Source organism: Columba livia, chromosome 7 (assembly GCF_036013475.1).
Source record: "Columba livia isolate bColLiv1 breed racing homer chromosome 7, bColLiv1.pat.W.v2, whole genome shotgun sequence".
Classification (NCBI taxonomy): Eukaryota; Metazoa; Chordata; class Aves; order Columbiformes; family Columbidae; genus Columba; species Columba livia.
The window spans coordinates 25,920,431-25,940,777 of NC_088608.1; the positions used below are offsets into that span (position 1 = coordinate 25,920,431).

The window sequence follows — 20,347 nt, forward strand, 5'->3', positions numbered from 1 at the left end:
GATAGTGCAAACCAGAAATCCAACTTCATCTTGTGGTTTTATGACTTGAGTGACTATGAATTACTTATGATGGGATCCATGAAAGGTTCAGGAGACTAAAAGAAATGCAAAGTTACTTTCCATAAGCTTAAGCTGGCTGACTAGGGATGCACATTTCCACTGGAAAAATGTTAAGGATTCACAGGTCTAAATTGGTGAAAAGCTACTATTCTAGAATGCAAGATCCAAAGAACTGGGAATGAATTTCCCATGACAAAAATATTTGGACAATATAATTTCCTGTGACAACATAATTTCCTTTGACAACAGCAAGAATTTATGACTACATTTTTTCACAAACCATATCAGATGAACAGTTTTCAAACTAATTTGAAGACCTCTTCAGAACAGAATTTTACAATGAGTAGGCATGTCATCAATAATGGTGTGAGCTGTGGCCTCTACTTTCTACACATGTTCGCCAGGAGGAAAAGGCACAGCTTGTCATAAAGGAGAGTTTGGAGAAAAATCCTTTCAGTTCCATTTCATTTCCAAAAACCTTTATACAGCAGTTTAAGATTTTCAGGCACAGACATTTAGTTTCAGTGGAGAATCCTATATTTCTATACCAAAACTTCCTGTGGCAATTAGCAGCAACAGTGTGCTGCAAAACCTAATATGGCTCAGATGTATGTTGTGGAATCCCAATAAGGCAGTATTGGCTCATCAATCAGCCTCTGGAGTTGCCTTAAAAATTATTAGCTGCTTCTCTCACTGTGTGATTAATCACTTGATGTAGTTATATTTCCTGGTATGTCTCTCCTTTTTCCATGAGTTGTTATTTCTCCATGGTTTAAGTACCACTTAGCAAGAGCTGAGCAATGTCCTTGTATGAGGTCTGGCATTTAATTAAGGACCTTACCAATACCACTTATTTTCACCAAATAATTAAATCAATCTCTTTCATTGTTTATCTGAACTCTTTTTAAATATTGCCATCGCTTGTAAAGGAACATCCTTGGATTGGTGGAATTAATGTTATTAATGTCTTTTTTAGCATTTTCAGGAAAAAAACAGTTTAGAAATCATGCTTGCATTTGGAAATACACTACTACAAACTCGACCACTTCATACCCTTTTAATAAATTCTGCAGTTTGAAGTATTAAAATACAAGGCATTCTGTAGAAAATTCCCTGCCTTATAAAATGAGACTAGCTTTTTCTAAAATAAGATCTCTCTTTTCTCATAGTAAAGGTGGAATGTAAAGAAAGACAAGGCAGCAGAGTGCACTAAGTGCATGCTGAGTTGTATCTGACCTCTCAAACAGCATTTTTTTTGGTCAGCCATCTGAAGACCCCCAAGGACAGCAACTCCACAACTGCATTCTATATAGTTGGAAAGATGAATGATGCAGCTTTTCCTACTGTGTTCCTCATCCAGGAGATGGGAAACTTTTCTAAGGCACTTAAATTTCAAGTTGGGCTTTAATACAAAAATTGTTACAAAAAGTACATGTCAAAAGACAAAAATATCAGTTATTAGACAACTTCAAATGCTGTGAAGTTAATTTTAGTGTAAATATTTTGATTTAGGACCCTAAATTAACCATCTGTTATTTCTGATGGAAAAAAAACTGTCAACAATAAAAGCATGGAGTGCTGGAATGCGGAACTCTCAAATAAGTGGGTGTTCTCCATAAAAAGCGTTTTTGAGAAACATGCCAAGACATATACTTATGTTTAAGCTAAACCTTATAAGCACTTCAGTGTTGCTGCTCAGACAATGCCATACTTCTGGTACAGTATTGCAAGGCTCTCTCTCATAAAAGCATGCAAGAGTTTAACACTTTAATTAGAAGTGAGGAAAAGAAGTTTCATTATATGCCTTGATTATTCTTATTACCCTAACACCCCAGAGCTTACTTGAACAATAAGCAAATTCAGAAAATAAAATGAAAATGCACATTTTCTTTCTCTTACTTTGATAACATCAATTCTTGTTGCTTGGGCCTCTTGCCCTTGATACTGTCCTACAGTCACAAGATACTAAATCACAGGCAGCTTGTGATAAAATACTTACTAAAAAAAAACCAAACAAACAACATTACAGGGATTTTCTGGTTGCTCCACCTGTCCTGCAAACTACAGTCAGGAGACTGATCTTTCTCATTAAGAGAATGGCATAGTCCCATCCATCTACTGAATTCCATCTACTTAAAGTTAACTCTAAAATTCACATTACATTTAGTACAAAGGATGTGGTTTACAAAATAATAATATTCCATGCCTAAACAAAGGGGGTGCATTTTAATAGCATAAAAATAATTACCTATTTGAAGAGAAAATGTTAGATAGTGCTGTTTTGAAACTTTACCTCATTCTCCAATAACAAACTGCTATTTAATTGTAAATATGCACCTTTACTTTAAAATCATTCTTCTAGTTCACCTAAAGGTCTTGGTATTTTATGTAAAGAATTTTCTACAAGATACCAAATAGCTAGTATCAAGAAGATTATATTTTTTATGTGAAACACGATGGTTTTAGGACTCTACTGTTTCTACACATGCCTGAAGAAACTGTCTTATGCTGGTGGTTTGTACAACATCTCATTTCGATATTTTACATTACTGTTGATGTTTGACAGGGAGATACCAGACACTGCTGCAGCTTCGCCCTGGACAGCTTCAATAGATTGACTGGTGCTCTGTGATGGAGTATTACCATTCAGTGCATCTGTATTCTGTGTTTCTTGCTGAGCATCGGTGAGATCTTTCTGGTTCGGATCAGAGTTAGAGCATTTTTCTGAGTTGGATTCATCACTCAGAGGAGTGTCGAAAGAGACTACTTGTAGGACGATGGATCTGGGAGGACAGGTTGTACCATCACTTCCCTGACTACTCTCATTTTGTATCCTTGTTGTCTCTTCCTGTAACTGTACATCTGTGGAATTTCTGCTTTGGTCTTTTTCCTGTTCACCAACATTTTTCACAAGTTCTTCTACAAAGAGGGAACAAAATATGTGAATTAGATCACAAGGATATTCCACAATTGTTTGATTGCAGAGTAGTGACTGATAGAGCTGCACATGGGAACAATGTGAACATCAACTTTCTGCATGAGGACATGTGCACTGTGTGTTTAATATTGGTCAGATTCTGCTCCTGATTACACTTTTGCAACTGAACCATAGTGGTCCACTTTCTGGGTTGATCTCCAATTTGTATCTGTTATTTTCGGTCCTAGTGTAGAGGAGCATCAGCAAACACACCGAAAGCTGAAGGATGGGAGCAGAAGGACCCCACACCGCAGGCACGTCCTGCAGCAGTGGTCTTTACTACCACACGACTAGGAGGAGCGGAGCTCATCAGTTCTGCAACAGAGAAAGGGAACAGAGGGGAGGACCTTGCTGGGGATAGGGGAGGCATCAGAACTGAAGGGAAGCCCTGAAGGAAGTTTGCCTATCAGCCTGGAAAAGTCCAAAATGTCAGCTAACACAGAGCTTCAGCAGGAGCACATTACAGAGCATCACACACACACAATCCAGTACTGCTGCCATTGTGGCTAGTGGCATACACAGGACGGGAAAGAAGAAATACAGGAGAAATTGTGCTTAGGGGACAGCAGCTACAGGAGAAAATAATGTTTCTGTAAGGCTGTATTCCTTACTCTATCACAGAGACTTGGAGAAGAGCAAAACCGAAATGGCTCAGTGTAAAAGGAGACGGAACAGAGCAGCACAGAGAGGTGGTACCAGGAAGAACAAGAAGATGAAGAAAACAGAGAATGGAAAACTTGCAATGGAGAGTGAAAACTGTGAGAAAAAATAACTGTACCATCTTCATGGAGGGCCTATTTCTCTTGTTATTAGGATCTCTGTTGTATAAATTCAACTTTTAGAATCTGTAAACTAGTATAAAGGGTACAAAACACTATCAATTTAAAAAGGGAAATCATTGCACTTTGAACAACATCTCTACAAAACAGCTGTGCTCATTAAATTTCTAACTTGGCTGTGCACACTTATTAAGGAAGGAAACCAAGCACTGAGATAGTTATTGAGTTCAACTGGCAGCTCCCAGAAATGCTGGTTGTGAGTGACCAGTCCAAATCCAGACCAAAAGTGACTGCACATGACAACTGAAAGACAACCCCATCTGTAATCACATTTCTGCCACAGCCAGGATTTGGCATCTACATCACCTCACTTTTCTGAATTCAGATAAAGTTTTCCCTGAAGCACAATTTGGTCTGTGAAATGGGACAGAAAGACACAGCTCCAAACCAGAGCTGTTATGCAGAAGCATGGAATAGTTTAACAATTTCTTTATTTTCTCAGTTCTTATACTTCCTGTCATACTTTTTAAAAGATCAAGAACTTTAAAATTTGAGTAATTTCTAAATTGTTAAGTCAGCTTTTTTACAAACTTTAGAGACTTGCTTGTCTTGGACTCCAAATGTCCTGAAACACAGACAGGTAGTCTTTTTCTGTGGACTTCAATGTAGCTCTTACAAAGAAGTGGTTGGGCTAAAGACATTAAGAAACACATTTATGTAACTTGAAGCAAATCTGATGTTCGAACCAGGTATGTTAATTAAAACATTTCGTATAATCTAACTGTGTAAGGCTTTTGTCCCGAGAAACTGATTTACATGTCATATTTGCCTCCATATTGCAGAACTACAAGCATTCTTCCTTTACTTTATTAAAAAGTCAAGGCAATTCCAAAATAAAATATTTCAGATTCTGTTCAGATGCATCAGCTATTTGAAGAAAGCCAATCTGAACTGTAATCGTATGTAAAACTGTAATACTATCTTAGCTGCCACTACAAAAGGTGGCTTTTTTAACCTGAAAGCTGGTAAGAACAGACAGTATTTTTCTCACAGAATGGTATTTTAGGACAACTCAAACCAGAATTCAGAAATCTCTTGGTGTGACTGGGTGGCTGACCACTTTATTCTCACATTAGAAGTCTCGGAATATTCATATAGGCATAACCCACTATTAATTTTTTAGTTCTAAAACACAGCTAAACTAACTCAGGTCTATGCACATCTGATGGTTGTAGCTTTGAAATGGAGTATCTCTGCATCGAGTTACACCTGATCACATACTAGTTAAATGTCATATCTATTGTAGTTAAACTGGTGTGATACTATTTATTCCAGAAGTCACTAGAAAAGAATATGTGAGAAAAAGATTGTATTATCTAAGTATGAAAAACGCTGTGAAATTTTAAAATCTGCGCAGTTAAAACTATTGCTAAACATTAGTCTTTTTATGCTGATAGTCATATCTATGATTACCATTGCATGGTGATAAAATTTCAAAGTCACTCTCAGTTAAATGAACTTGAAGAAAAGTATCATGTCCACTTGGGAGGAGTTTGTTCAGGGTAACTAGGAGGAGTGGCTGGCAGTTGTGACTAAGATTGAGAAGCCTCAAGTACAAAATCCTCTATTATGATATCACAACTTTCATTAAGACCCCCACTCTTTTCCTTCATATTGCGTCTCTCATCTGCTGAATATCCGAGTCTATGTTCTGACTCGCTTTGCTCCACTCAGCTTCAATCCCTATGAAATCCACTGCCCAAAAGATGAAAAATACTGGATTCTTATGGTGCATCAGCCACTTGTGGAATATGCTATATGTGCTGGAAAACAGAGATTTTTGCTTTCCATAACAGCTAATAATTGTACTCTGTATTATATGGGACTTTTATATCTATGATTTCTGCTGTCCTGTCACTCCAATGAAACAGAAATACTTAGCAGCCTTTAGAAGTAAATAGATGAATAAGATTAAACAACCTTCTTGGCCCTCTAGAAAACTCCCCTCTTTTCGGGGGGGGGGGGGGGGGGGGGGGGGGGTGAGTTAGGCACTGAAGGGCTTCAGGATTGTCATACGCATTCAGATAAAGGCAGGCAACAGTGCATTGTGCAGTGCAGTGAAGTCAGGGTATGTGTTACCGTTGCTGCTGGGTTTGCTCTCTCTGTGTTAACTCGGAAAAAGTGCCCGAAGCCAGGCCTGTTTACATATTTTCAGCTGTTTGGTGTTGTTTTCTTTACAAGAACCCAAGTGTTCTTCAGCAAAATTTGTGTAAATTCATCTGTAAAACAAATGGCTTCTCCTAACTGGTCTGTTAGAGATGACTCAATCTTATCCCTTTCCTCTGCACTTCTGTTTCTGAACTCCAGCCTTAAATCACTGTCCTTCACAAGCACCACCAATGGCATTTGATTTGTAAACATGGTAGAAATGGTGTCTTTCTTCCACTGTGTTTAGGGTGGGCTGTTGGCAAAATAATGCATTGTTTCGTTTGGAAAACCAGCAGGAGTTGTAAGGCAATAGCCAAATTTCAGAACAGTTGATAAATGTAGATAAATTCTGATACTTTGTAATTTTGCACCAGACAGAATGTGTTAACTAGTAAAGGTAACTTCACAGTACTCTTCTTTCCTTAAGTCACCTCTTTTTTTTTTCCTTTGGGGTTTAATAAGTCTCTGAAAATTGAAGCAAGTTCTTTAAGTTCTATTTTTTTATTGTTTCCTGGAGTGAATGGGAAGGCTGAATTCCTGTCAGCTCAACAAATGACTAAACTGTCCATGAAACTCTGAAACTGTCAGGCGGATCAATATCTATCACCATGCTGCAGGAATCTGTTGTCTCCAAAGTGTCGCTGCTCTGCTGCTGCAGAAGCTCTGGTGAGTCTGCATTACCAAAAACAATGCTGATTTCCACCAGCTCCACTATGTTACTGTCTGTGTATGCAGCACCACTTTCAGGACATGGTCTACCGAGTGGTGAGGAAGCTTTTGTACATTTTGGTACTTTCTCTTCTGGATATGTCCGCGGACCTGCTTTTCCTGGGGCTTCTGTAATAAGAAACAGAGCATTCAACTACTATTATCTTCACAGTACAGGGCTTATAAGATACCTTTCTGTCTCCAACAACTGCACCACCTGAGCATGTACTGACTTAAGAAGAGTGGAGAGATAAAATAAACAAGCCGTGTGTAAGTAGAACATCTCAAATCAGCTAAAGGCAATAACTGCCACAGCGCTAAACCCCAGTAAAGCAAATGTCTGCTGAATCACATCACTATTTCCATCAGGTGTGTTGAAAATAAGCTACAATACCTTACTCTTACAGAAAGACATAATGACATTGAAGTATTAAGAATTAGCAAACTACTGAATTAGAGAGGAAAGTTGTATATCTTCACTAAGAATTAAATTATTTGAGGAATCAGTAGTGAAGAATGCTGCTGGATGTTACAAACTCTGTGGATATTACCACAAACTTTGTTTTCTAGGCTTGCATGCTTTCATTTCTACTGGAAAACGAAGTTCCTCAAAGCAGTGACAAAAGAACAAAACCAGGATGACATGGGAATGAACCGCACCTTTCTAAAACACATGTTCTCACATCAGTCATTTTAAGGAGAAGAGGAAGAGACCAGCAATAAGTATCAAAACTTCACAGAAAACTAGCAGACTGATCCTGGTGCCTCTGGGACTCCCAAGTAAGTTTAAAGACGTGTCCAAGAGTTCCCAAACGACTGTGATTTTTCCCAACCAACCTACCATTTTCAAACCCAAGAATACAATGCAATAACTCACAGAGGTATTTAGACACCTATTCCTTCCACTGTCACTTGCTCACACAAATTGCATCACAGATACAGGAGGAAATAAAACCACTGCAAACCATGTAATCCAATGGCACTTCATGTCACAGCACTATGACATATAGAGAACATAGCACAGGCATAATTAGCTATCAAAACTTTCTACTAAAAGATTTGGTTTAAAATAATTTGTGGTGAGTTTAGGGTTTCCTAAGGTGGCTATCTCCGCCTTTTACTTCTCTTTTGCTGTTTAGCTGTCAGCCCAGGGGCTTGAATGCTGGGACTTTCAGGACAGGGGAAGGGAGGAATATGCTGCTCTGAGCCTACTAGAGGGAAAAGGTGGTTTAAGCCATGTAGTTTGTCGCATGCAGGGAAAGGCCAGCTCTCTGGTGTATACTCCAGGGGGGTATATAACAGGTTCCATTAATAGGTTCAGTTATCATTCCTTAGTCTGTGATTTACCAGGTACTGCCAAAGAAAACATTTCTTGCTACTCTTAGCTCAATCCATTCATTGCACTTCCTCAGACCATGGTGAAAAATTCTCCTTTTCCTACTGTTAACACCTTTCTGGATTAGATAAAAAACTGCTTATGAGCTATACATTTTAATATTGAAATTAAAATCAGAGAATTTATTTTTCTCCAACAGATTAAAACAGTCCATTAAGGTAGATTTCATGTGTCAAACTGTCAGTTGGTTTCCATGACTGTCACACACGTCCTCCTACCACCCGTCCTTCTTAGTGGCTGCTAAATCACAGTAACTATCAGATCATCACAGATTTTCACAATTCAGTAGCTGTTACTCCCTTCTTATTAGTGAGCCTGCAGAGAAAATCTTTCAGACAAAATGGAGCAGAACCCTGTGGGTTTTGTGACTGGAAGTATACTGGACTGAAAGTGCCTGAGGGGGGCCTGAAGATACCATCCAGAGGTCTTTCAGAAAAGACATTTGCTATTTGAAGTTACTGCCCATGGTGGGGGGGAGGAAAAAAAACCCAGCTGATCTCTACTCCAAAGATGCAGTAGTTATCATTTTTCCATATTGTTACTGTCAAAATTAAGTAGTGGGACAGTGCCAGAGCCCCATTTAGCCTCATTTTTTTATCCCATTTTGATCTGTCCAGTCACCATTTAGACCCACAGACCTTTGAGCCGTGCAGCACAGTGCACTGCCTGAAGGTGTCCAGGACAAGGTTTGTCACTGATTACTTTCCACACAAATAATGCAACCTTCATTCAGGTCCTGTAACAGTTAATTCTTCAGAAGAGTTACAGAAGCATAAAATGGGAGCAACAAGTAACTGCTGTTGTATTATCCTGAAGATGAGCATGTGTCAGTGGTGGGCCCATTGGATTGGCAGCTGGACACTGTATGCTGCAGTCCTTCATGTTATTATATGACCTGAGATGTCCTAAGCTGTCTGTGGCTCTTTTTGCTCAACTGTAAAGTTAAGATAATGATACTTATTTATCCCTGTAACTTTATTTACAATGGTATCTACTGAACAGATGGTAATCATGATTACTAGTGCATACCCTTTTACTCTGTTGGGTACCTGAGCTTGCCAACCACTGACCAACTTGACTAGTAAGCCTTTTGAACATTTGAACAAAATAAGCTTGAAGGGATAAGCATTGTGGGGATAAGGAATAAACATTGCATTTTTAGAATATTAAATCATTGTTACAATTTTTCTGTTCTAAGAACTGCATCATGAAGGATCTTACATAACATTTAAATATTTCCCAACAGTCATGTGTTTCTTACAGTTTTCTCAGTAGACAATAACTTCCAGATCTTAAAATCTATTTAGCAAACATTTTCTCCAACAAAACAACCTCTCAGACTCATCTGAGCATCTTTACTGTCTGTTTGCTACAAGTACCACAATTGGAAAAAGCAGCAGCCATTGCCACTATGTGTTGAAAATAGCACAGGATGGAAGGGTCTCTTTATCACTGTGTTGAGTTGAACAAAGACGGATTATCTGGTGATTAGGGGTTTGGAATATTAATTAAACATCAAGGCTTTCAAATTAGAATCCCAGATGTTTGATCATTATGGTAATTCCCTGTTAGCTGCATTCCCTGAAAGGCCTGAGAAACATTTCTCTAATTCTCCAGTGGTAAAAGGTTGAGGACCCTTAGGCTATTAAGCACTGAGCTGCTCTGCATCAATTATATAAGACATGGCCTTTTTAGCAAAATGGAGCCATTTAGTGAGCCTTCTGTTAAGGAAACTCTGAAACTGCTGCCTAGGTAGATAAACGCTTTCCTTACTAACACAGGCCTTTCCAAAACAAAGCACGTTGCTCCCTGAACAAGCTGCTTGCTCTGAATCAGGTCTCAGCAGCAACTATCTCCAGGAAGGGGCAGCACCAGCACCTGGGCCTGCCACACCTCCAGGAAAGCTGCACTGTCATCAGCACCGTCAGTTTGTCTTGGTCTCCTGCTCTGGCCTGTCTGGGCACAGGAGTCAGAGCATCTTCCAGCTTTCTCAGCCCTCACTCACCTCTGGCTGAACTGCCTGCCAACCAGGGCTACATGAGCAGCCTTATCCTGAAAAGGTGAGAAACAGGAACAAGCTCAAGTCACGCTCAGGAAATTACATGTGTTGACACTAGTTTCCTTTCTATATTACCTGTGCATCTGTATTACTACATTTATAGAGGCAATTTCTCTTGATCCTGTGAACTAATCTGGGAACAATGTCTAGTGTCTGCAGAACCCACTGACAAGAACACAGATGGTTCTTTTAACAACAAGCACTGTTTGTCATAGTCAGCTCAGGAAGTGTTTGGAGATCTACGCTAACAGCCAGCCTGGTTACTACCATGGCACACTGCCCTCAAACACATGGCCTTCTCTGTGCACTCAGCTCTTTGTGGTTTGTCATAAATTATCCAGCTAGGAATAATGATAGCAATAACAAAGCTCCGTTCACCTGGCAGTGATTTACAACTGGTATTTCTTCCCTCAGTTTGTGCCCCTGCTAAGATATGAATAAAACACAACTTCATATTTATATCCAGAGCAATCTAATGACTTTCACCAAGCAATAGAGCCAGAGAAGGTAACATGAGATCCAGACAGGATGGAACAAATTATCTGATGTTCAAGGTCTCAGATTATTCACTTACAAGCTTAGTCAAACTTGAGTGCAGTCTGAAAGGAATTTCAAGTGGAAAGGGGACATATTTCAGCATTTTTCATTCTTTACTAGATGTTAATTTTGCACATTAAATTTCTTAATTTTTAACGATTTTCAGGCTTTGCAGGGTGCAGCTTCAGAGCACATATCCTGCTGATATGGGCCAATTGGGGAAGATTTCTTCTCCCATTATGTGACAAGGAACGTAAGTGCTACCTCAGACAGCGCTCTATAGAGGGCCACATTCACCTAGTGAAAGCCTCTTTTCCAGCAGTCCTTACTGCCCACATGCAAAAAGTGAATGAAAAACATCTTAATTTTCGCAAAACCTATATAATGCCCCCACAGTTTTTATTAAAAGACCTTACTCTCTGTGTACTAACAAAATATAAATCTGTACTCAAAAGTACCTGCTGTATTCACAAGGTGCCTCTAGATTCCAACCAGGCACCCTGAAGTTCTCCATGCCCTGTTCCAGTGAACTGGAGATGCTGCTGCAAGTAGGCAGTTTTCTAGAAATCTCTTCCTTGCTCTCACAGAGGTTTTGCAAAATAGTTTCACCCACAACCACACAAAGCAGATATCTTCATCAATTTCTGGCCTCAGCACCAGCTGTTTCCACTTACCCATCAGTTTTCTTAATTTATATTCTACTGTAATTCCATAACTCTGTTCCGGAAATACATAGACATACTTCACTAGCCAAGTTGATGGAAGAAAAGAAGGGCATGGAAGAAAAGAATATGGACCACTACAATCTCAACAAAGTCCATGGAGTCCTGAACATTAACAGCTCTGTTTTCACAGTAGAAAGCATGTCCAGCATTTCCTGGGTCTTGCTGGGCCTCACATTAATATTGACTGTATAGAGAAACAATTCTTAAATCTCTTGCTGTAAGAAGCTTTGTATTTTCAGTGGCTGTCAACAGCCCAGTACAACTGGGCTAAATCTATCGGTAATTTATAGAGCACTACAAAGCACTGGAAATGAAAAGGAAATGCACTGCACACCTCCAAAACAATATACCAAAAAGCTGATGTACCAAAGTCAAACTGATTAGTCAGATGTAACTGGAAATGGCAAATTTCCAGGTAGCAAGTTCTCCATTCTTCCGTATTGAAGGACTCTGCATGTAGGGTTGCTTGATTTCTGCAGGCTGTAGCTAAGTGGTCTTGGGCACCCTGATGATCTCCTATTCCTACTGATATTTGCAAATTAGCAGTTTTGTCCTTTTGACAAGTCATTATTAGTTGGACAATACCAAAAGAGGCAATCGATCCTATGAAGCTGCCCATGAAGAAGAGACAATGCTAGTTAAACCTATTCCTCGGTTGCCCCTTCTACCTAACTCTGAAGTCATTGTCACAGCAGATTGTAGAAGCTTGTTCTTAACATTCTTCTAATGAGAATATTCATTCGCGATTTAGCACTAAATGAGATTGTAGCACTGTTCAGTAGTGTTTTTCTGTCTCTTCTGACACCTTTTTGAGAAAAAAGATGCTTTGGATGATGGAATGAAAGACAAGGCTGGCATTGGGTTCCAGGCTATCATTCCCTGCCGTCAGTATCAGATCATGTGCAGCAAGATCAGTTCCAGCAGTGAAGCAGTATACTGAAATACTCCAGGTGTTTACTTGGAAACAGCACAGACTGTGGACAAAATATTCCCAAATGGCATTCACTTAACCTGGATCAAGGTTATAAAATGTGCTCAACAATTTTCACAAGTCATTTCACTCAGATAACTGTAACCTCAGACAATTTTCAAGTATGGCATATGAACTAAGATACTTGATGCAGGTTTGGCTTTATTAACTATCTATCAGTAAACGAAGAGTCACTTTTTGCCTTGTTTGGGTCTAATAAAACTTTAGATCTGTGGAGTCATTTAAATAATTGCCTACAGAATAGTCCCAAGAAGGCTGCAATACTGAATTTTGTACCATACAGTGGGGAAAAAATAGCATTTCAAATAGCAAAGTACAACTTTTACATTTCTTAAGAAATGTGGGATCACATACTACTTTGAATTGTTGATTTTGGCATTTAAAGCAGATGTCAGTTATGATTAAATGTGCAAGAATGTACATTTCTAAATCAGACTTCTAGAGATAAGCAGAGCAGCAGAGGGCCTTATTGCACAGGCTGTAAAATTTGCTCTCATCCCCTGACCACCTACATCTCTTTATACCTCTAGGGAGAGCAAAACAGCACCATCTAAACCAACATTATGACATAAAAGATATGAATACAAGACAACTACATACTTTTATAGGTTAAAGGAAATTTAAAAAAATGAAAGTAGGGGAGATGTGAGGGAGTAACCAACAAAAACATTTCACCTTAGTATATCTTACCTTCTACTGCTAATTCTTTCCATCTTTCTTTGTTTGCTTGAATGATCTTCATCAAGTTGTCCTTAAAGCTTTTTAGGTCTACAGTTGCTAGAGAATTTTCTGTGTGAGTCCCTCCATCAGTTGTACTTTTAAAATTGGGTCGTCTTTGTGCTTCAGCATTGCTCACTGCTCCCAAACTATTTTGGCTGCAGAAGGGAAAAAAAACTAAATTGTGAACACAGTTGGGCAATTTTAATAATACACAGTTAATTGGAATAAAATTTCTTATAATGTACATGCAATCACTAACTCAAAGTAATATTTTTCACCAAACCGTGTCTAAGATATAAGACATTTCTTCAACTCATAAAGCTGTAACATGGGACCAATTCTTACTGACCTTTTTTTCCAAGGAATAGTTGAAAAAATGTGACAGCTGAAAATATATTACTTGTAAGTTAGTTCTTGAAAGAATGTTCATGTAGCCATTTTGGAGCAGCCTCTTAGCTGTGTTTTTGAACTGTGAATGGTATCTTTGGGGCTCACAGGAAAGGTATCTGACTGTTATTTGTTGACCCATTTAAAAGAAGCAAAACATGAAAGTATATGACAGGTAAGTAGGTTTAGCTTCTGTTGAAAATTCTCTTGGAGGTACATGCCTTCATGTGTAGTCAAAGAAGAATTTAATACAGAGGCTTTAAAAACTGCTTAAGAGGTACTGCAGCTACCTGACATTAAAGGGAAGGTAGAAGTCAAATTGATTATTTGTATTTGGATATGCAGATACATGTAGAGGTGGGGGAAAAAATTATTAACTCTCTTTTTTTCTTAGGATTAAAAATTCAGACCTATTTCTAGCCTTGTAGAAGTGATCACATCATAGCAGGTTTTGTTTACTCAATTATGCTGCATAGTTTATCTCATTGGTACCACAGACAGATGTTCATATGCATGCAAATGAATTTCCATGAATCAGAAAATAGAGTTGGAGTGAACTTATCAGTGAGAACTGCATGAGAAGAGTTAACTGCAGTCTCTGGGTGCTCCATACACTCTTGGCGTCCATCCAGTAGTGTCTGTGCAACTCTGCTGGTTCAGACAGTTCTGTATCATACTATGGGCTCTCCAGTCTCTTCCTAAGTGTAGCTTTTGATTCTATACTAAGAAAAAATGCCTTTATCCTCTACCACACATGAGGAAGCTTTGCTGGATCATAAACTTCTGTTCATCTAACACTCAGCTGTGAACATCAGACAAAAATGAAGCCTAGAGCTACTAATCATTTGCAGCTGCTAATCACTCGTTTGTGAAGGAGTAGGTAAACAAGTATGTTATCAATAATGTCTTAGTTTAGCATTGTTCCACAACACTAAGAACACTATCCTAAATACATACTTCTAGTAATTTCTCCTTACTTCTATTAACCAAAATACATGTAAACTCATTATCAGAAAGAATTATAGTAATCCTTTTGCTATTAAAATCTAACTAATTCACAGCAAATGAAAAACTGCCCTGCAGAATTATCATATTAGTAGCCTCAGTGAAAACTGAAATTACAAGTTTAAAATTTTTTAAAATGTGGTAACAGAGGTAATATTTGTAAAAGCAGCATCTTATTATTGAACAATGCTTTCAGCATAGAGTCACTCAGATAACACTGTCTGTTATAGGACGTTTGTTTCACAGACAACTTCTATGAAGCAAAAAACAAGAGCTGGATGGGTAAACCCTCGCTGCATCTCATACTGTACTTGGATCTCTCAAGCAGAATATAAATGGAATCAATTTTGGCTCAAGTGCATATAGCAAATATTATTAAAACAGAAAGGTGAAGAAGGAAAGTGACCGACAGAATAATAAAAAACAGAAAAAAAAACCCCGAAACCACCTTCCCCACCTCCACTTCCAATTGTCTCTCGGAAAGAAATAATAACTTTTGGTACTGTCAATTAAAATTATACTGAAAATAGCTCAAGAGAAGTAGGTACCTCAATAATCTATTGGAAAGATTATAGTCAAAGGAAAAAAAATGTTATTAGATATGCTGTAGAAAATCAACTTTATATTTTACATGTGTGTATTCTACTCGTTACTGTGGTTTTGACTTTTTATGTGCACGATGGTTCACAGTCATTGGAGTAATAGCTTATTGCAAATACAACACAGTACCACATGGTGGCAATACCACACAGCTATTTCTGTTACTTTTCCAACCGTTAAAACAATTGTGATAATTCAAAGAATGACACCATTATGTTAGTTTATGTTAGTTCAATAACTAAACAGTGTATTCATACCTGGATGTCCCAAATGCAGGACTTTCAGATTTTGATGCTTCCTCTATAAGAGGCATAACAATTTTCTCCATTGAGTCCGTAAGAAGAGAAAATGTTGGTTCTACTATGAAATCAATGAAACCTAAAGAAGAAAAAGAGAGAAAATCAGGTTTTCCATTTCCAGAGCTCTCAAATCTAAATACTATATATCAGGCTGATTTTCTGACTGTAGTCCTGATTCAATATACTCGATACCACTAGTATAATCTTGAGGAAAAAAAGCACAACTGGAAACAAAAACACCTGAAGCTTTATAGATATAACTAGATATTAATAATTATAGCTTTTCATTGCTTTTTCTTGTAAATTTTATGCACTGCAGAACACACCTACCATTTGAAATGAATATTAATTACTGAATAGAAGGGAAGCCAAGGGGCTAGAAGTCATGCTGTCTCTTTTACCATTCAGATCTTCTTTCAAAGGAGTTAATATTTCAAAGTGCTGTTTATTATTCTGTGGAGGTAAAGTGTTATTTCACGTTGCGTAGGAGTATTCTGTCAAATCAGTGAAGAGAACAAGTAATATCCTTAGGAGACAGCATTCATCCCACAGTTCGGAGATGTCAGCTCTGAACAATGCCTTTTACATTTTAAAGTGCTCATCAAGGTATGGAATGACACAGTGAAAGAATGAAGCATTATTCCCTGCGGAGCACTTAACAGGGAAAAAAAATGCTAAAACATGAGCTAGCAATGGATTTCCATATGTCTTCATGCTCTAACCATGCAACACAGCACAGAGGTGAGCAACAGTGCTTCAGCCTAGGACCCAGTTTCCCTCCTGCAGTAGGCATGATGCTCAAGCACAGTGCCTTTCAAGTCCCAGTGAAATGGAATAAAGGACATTTTCAATGACAAGGTCAGACAGGAAGACATGCTTCAGTTCAAGGACAACACAGTCAGCTGTAGAATCTCTCCCTGAGTATTGTGTTCACTCACATAATTTTATTTCCTTATTTCTGCTGATGGAAACAGGGATAGAGAGAACTTAGACCCACATTTCTAAAAGCAGAAAGATAAAGTTTGGCTGCAGCTGACCAAAATGCAATTAGGATTGACAGGAAGAGAATGCAGTGGTCCTTGTCAACACATGGAGGCTTGACCCTTTGTAGTTTGACCCTCCCACACTGACAATCTCTGCAGTGCAGAGATCTGATGTATGAATTAGCTTTGAGATGCATCTACGAAACGATACAAGGCTTTCAGATTGTGGTAGAGACAGACATGTGACTTGACCAAGAGTCAATCTGTCTGAGGACATGATCTACCAAATTCTAAAGCATGTACAGTAAAAGTTGGGCTTATGTCCCATACTTCGGTTAATCCCTCTCCTGTCCCTCCTTGGCACCACATATGCTGAAATTACTTCATGTTCTTTTGAGACCAGCATTTCTGCTGTAAGAGCATAGGAGTTGTGTGAACAGATAGGTGCAAAGAAATGCCTTCTACACGATGGTATTTGGAACATCTAAAACTCAAAATGGGTATAAGAAATGCCCACATGATTTTACATGTTCCTACATATACAAGAAAAAGAAAAAAAAACTTGACATTACCTATTTGGGACTGAGCTACCAAAGTAGACTTGCGGTCACAGAGTGGAGAAAACTGAAGACCTAAAGCAGCCTCCTTGTCTCCCTGCAAACAACAACATTCAATATTATAAGCACATATTTAATAGAGAGACAGAAAGACAAAGGAATCTGAATATTCTTAGTATTTATTCAACTGATTAATTTATTCACTTATATTCCTAAACAAAAAAAAAGCCACAGGAGGAAAACAAACAAAACCACCCACCTCATTATTCATCTTCAAATTTTAGGGAAAAATGGAAGTCAAAATTCTAACTTACATTTGACAATTTTTATGTAAAGGAACTTATTGCAAGCAAGTTATCCTCAAGAGCAAGGCATCTGCCAATGAGATTTAACATGTATGAAATCCTCCAGTATTCACAGTTGAGTTCTGCTGATCCCAGACGTAATGGGATTGGAGATATTTAGACATGATTGCAATAGCATGGCAAATGCTAATTGTTTCCTTCTATCACATTTGTTTATCCAACATGTAAGAGTCCTTCAGTGGATTTACACGGGTCAAGGGCATGATCTGACCTGAACTGATTCTCACTAGCAGGCATGTCTCTCTGCTACTGTAGCCATAAAAAAGCAGAAGCTCAATTTCATTACAAATTTGTACAACCTAATTCTGAAAATAGTTCAACACCTAATACATTAAAAGAGGGGGTTTTTGTCATAACAGTTTTGACAGACAGGGGGCTATTATCTCAGTTTTCAGCATGGTAGACAAACTGACTTGAAATAACTCAAAAAGAAAGTCTAGTGGCACAAAAAAACCTGAAGAGACATCTTTCAAAGAAGGTTATAATTTGTGTTGCTGGACAAACTTGGCCCCTAGATGCAGTGACATTCTAGATATAGGAAAAGTTAGTCTTTTAAGTAAAATGACTCTACGTATTACATTATTCATGGATATCAGTGGGGAGCTGTACATGAACATACTATATTCCCAAAGATCTCATCAGAGGCTGATGGACAAAGGGGACAGTATTGACCTTCCTTAAACGTTTTATCATATATCATTGAACTAGATTTGTGAAAAGTTTAGAACTGTAATACCAATAAAACCATTTCAGCCACAGGAACAGATATAGCTTGCAGATTGTGTTTCATGTAGAAGTGGAGAGTTTTATCACTGTGGCCTTTAAATTCTGTGCCTAAGGGTTCGTAATTTGCATGCAGCATGTAAAAGAACACATGAACATATCCTACTAGGAGCACTGCTAGTGGTGCCTCCAGGTAAATGCTGAAGCCAAATTGTGATATAATATAAACTGGGGTAGTTCTAACAATTTCAGCCATTGTTGAATACAGAATTTCTAAAGAAATATTAAATTTGCAGTCTTCTATTAACTAGGTATTTAAAATGAGAAAATTCCACACTAGCAAAGAATTTGTTTGAATTTTTTTAATGTTTTCAAGTAGGTCTTTAAGCCAATTATGAATTATTTTGCAATTAATATAATACATAAGTAATACAATACATAATTAATACTTAAATGTCATATAAGACTAAGTCTATTGTAAATTGTAATAATAGACACAGAATTTACAGTTAAATTTATCATTAATATTTCTAAAGATTTAAAATCAAGACAAATCTCAAAGCAGTAAAAAAACCTCTTTGCCCAGGTGCTGAACTCACTGGACAATTTGGTTTTTTGTGCTTTTGGACCTATTCAGACTGAGAGTAGAATGCTATAGGAGCTCTGATAATTGTTTGAGTGACTTGAGCTATGTATTTCTTTATTTTTAAGGTTTTGAGATGGATGAGTGTATTTTTATTTTAAATAAGTAGCTCAGATTTTCCTTGGCATTATAACACACTTCCTGTAATTGTTGCTTTTAAACTTAAAGCATTGTTTGGCTTTTCCCCTGAAGTTAACACTGGCACGTATTTTAACCATTAGCTGCAGTTAACAAAGTTTTTTGTGTAGGTGAATGTTCATGTTGTGCTGGTACTTGCTTACTTTGAAAGATGCCTGTTAAAGCATTGGTTTTGGATCAGCAGTTTCAGGCTCTGCTGCTTTTTCATCTAAGGAAGTAGAAACAGTTGAATTACTATTTTTAAAGTGGAGAAGGAATTAGGGGGGGTTGTATGCATCTGAACTACTTCATGTTGGCTAACACAGATTTGGAAATCCCAGAGATTTCCACCACACACACACTGATCAACAGACCAGAGGATGCACAACCAAAACAGTGCATCTAGGAAGCAAGAGACCTACTGTGTCTGCCCTGCTCAGTACATTTATATATGTACAGTTACTTCATCACACTTCAAATGTGTTGGAACTGCCATACAGACTGTTCTTAGTAGTATGCATAAAGAGAGATTTGGTTCCTTGCACACTCCTCTAAAGCCTGAGAGACTTTCACATGATTTACTGCTGAGTTGCAGAAATACATACATGGTGATTTGATCCTATTGTTAAATGCCTTCTCAAGTCTTTGAGCAGCTTATTTGGGATCCAGTTACTTCTTCTAATGAAAGGATAAAGGAATAACTAAAACATTAGCCAATCCTATGTACTCAATGACGAATGTGGGACTGTTCGTTGCTAATTCTACATCCACTTGACTGGACACATTGCCTCACTGTCCCAGGGGCTCTGCCTAGTCTGTCCCTCTGTGTCTAAAATGTTTTCACAGTTGGTAATTTCTGACCTTTTCAAGTAATATATATCTGGAGTAATCTGCTCCTCCTTTTTCCTAATAATTTCCATTTACAGAAGCAGATACAAATTCATGACTCTATACAATATTTCCACAAAACTTAGTCCATTCATTATTTAGATTAAGGCAACAGTTCTCCAGTCTGTTTTCCTACTGTGAAATGATATAAAGAACTTCTAAGTACTGAGCAAGAACCTTCTAGAGCAGATGGGCCTAACAACCGCATGGTTTAACATACTGACCTTTTTATTCTCCGACCCTTTTCCAGTGTGACCCACCTGATTTGAAAATGTCATCATACAGCAAAATAATGAAAATCAAGATGAACAACACATACACTGTTCTGTTATCTGGGTTAACCATTTTTAAAACCTGTGTATAGCTGTAGAAACAGTGTAATACCTAAACTTGATTTTGGTTATCATTTGTACTTTAGTAACTGTTACGTTAAAAATGTGTATGGTCACAAATATTCATTGTAGGGAGATTATTCCCCCTTGGGAGAAATCGGATTTTGCACCTGCTGAGGCGAGTAAAAAAAATGGCAGAAGTGACACCAGCACCTACTGGGCTTTCTCTTTGAATTCGGTATCTTACAAAAATGAAAAAAAATACTTTCAGAAAGGTGCGTCTTCATT

The 20,347-nt window shown here is 38.0% G+C and overlaps 1 protein-coding gene and 1 long non-coding RNA gene across 13 annotated transcripts in view; one reads left to right on the plus strand and one right to left on the minus strand.

Moving 5' to 3' along the window:
- Window positions 1–20,347, minus strand: part of PDE1A (phosphodiesterase 1A) — a 169,716-nt gene that overhangs the window by 8,474 nt on the left and 140,895 nt on the right. For 8 of the 12 annotated variants that reach the window (XM_065068912.1, XM_065068913.1, XM_021282556.2 and 5 more), the window contains 4 exons: window positions 17,007–17,088; window positions 15,410–15,530; window positions 13,131–13,315; window positions 2,704–2,979 (listed from right to left, as the gene is read on the minus strand). In XM_065068912.1, the coding sequence (XP_064924984.1) occupies window positions 2,704–2,979; window positions 13,131–13,315; window positions 15,410–15,530; window positions 17,007–17,088 (664 nt within the window). Of the gene's footprint in view, window positions 1–2,703; window positions 2,980–5,935; window positions 6,862–13,130; window positions 13,316–15,409; window positions 15,531–17,006; window positions 17,089–20,347 lie in introns of those variants that run through there. The other 4 variants (XM_065068915.1, XM_005514875.3, XM_065068918.1 and 1 more) reach the window with 2 other exon arrangements.
- Window positions 6,559–20,347, plus strand: part of LOC135579868 (uncharacterized) — a 29,165-nt gene continuing 15,376 nt past the window's right edge. The window contains exon 1 of the long non-coding RNA XR_010473697.1: window positions 6,559–7,512. This is a non-coding gene — a long non-coding RNA (uncharacterized LOC135579868). The remainder of the gene's footprint in view (window positions 7,513–20,347) is intronic.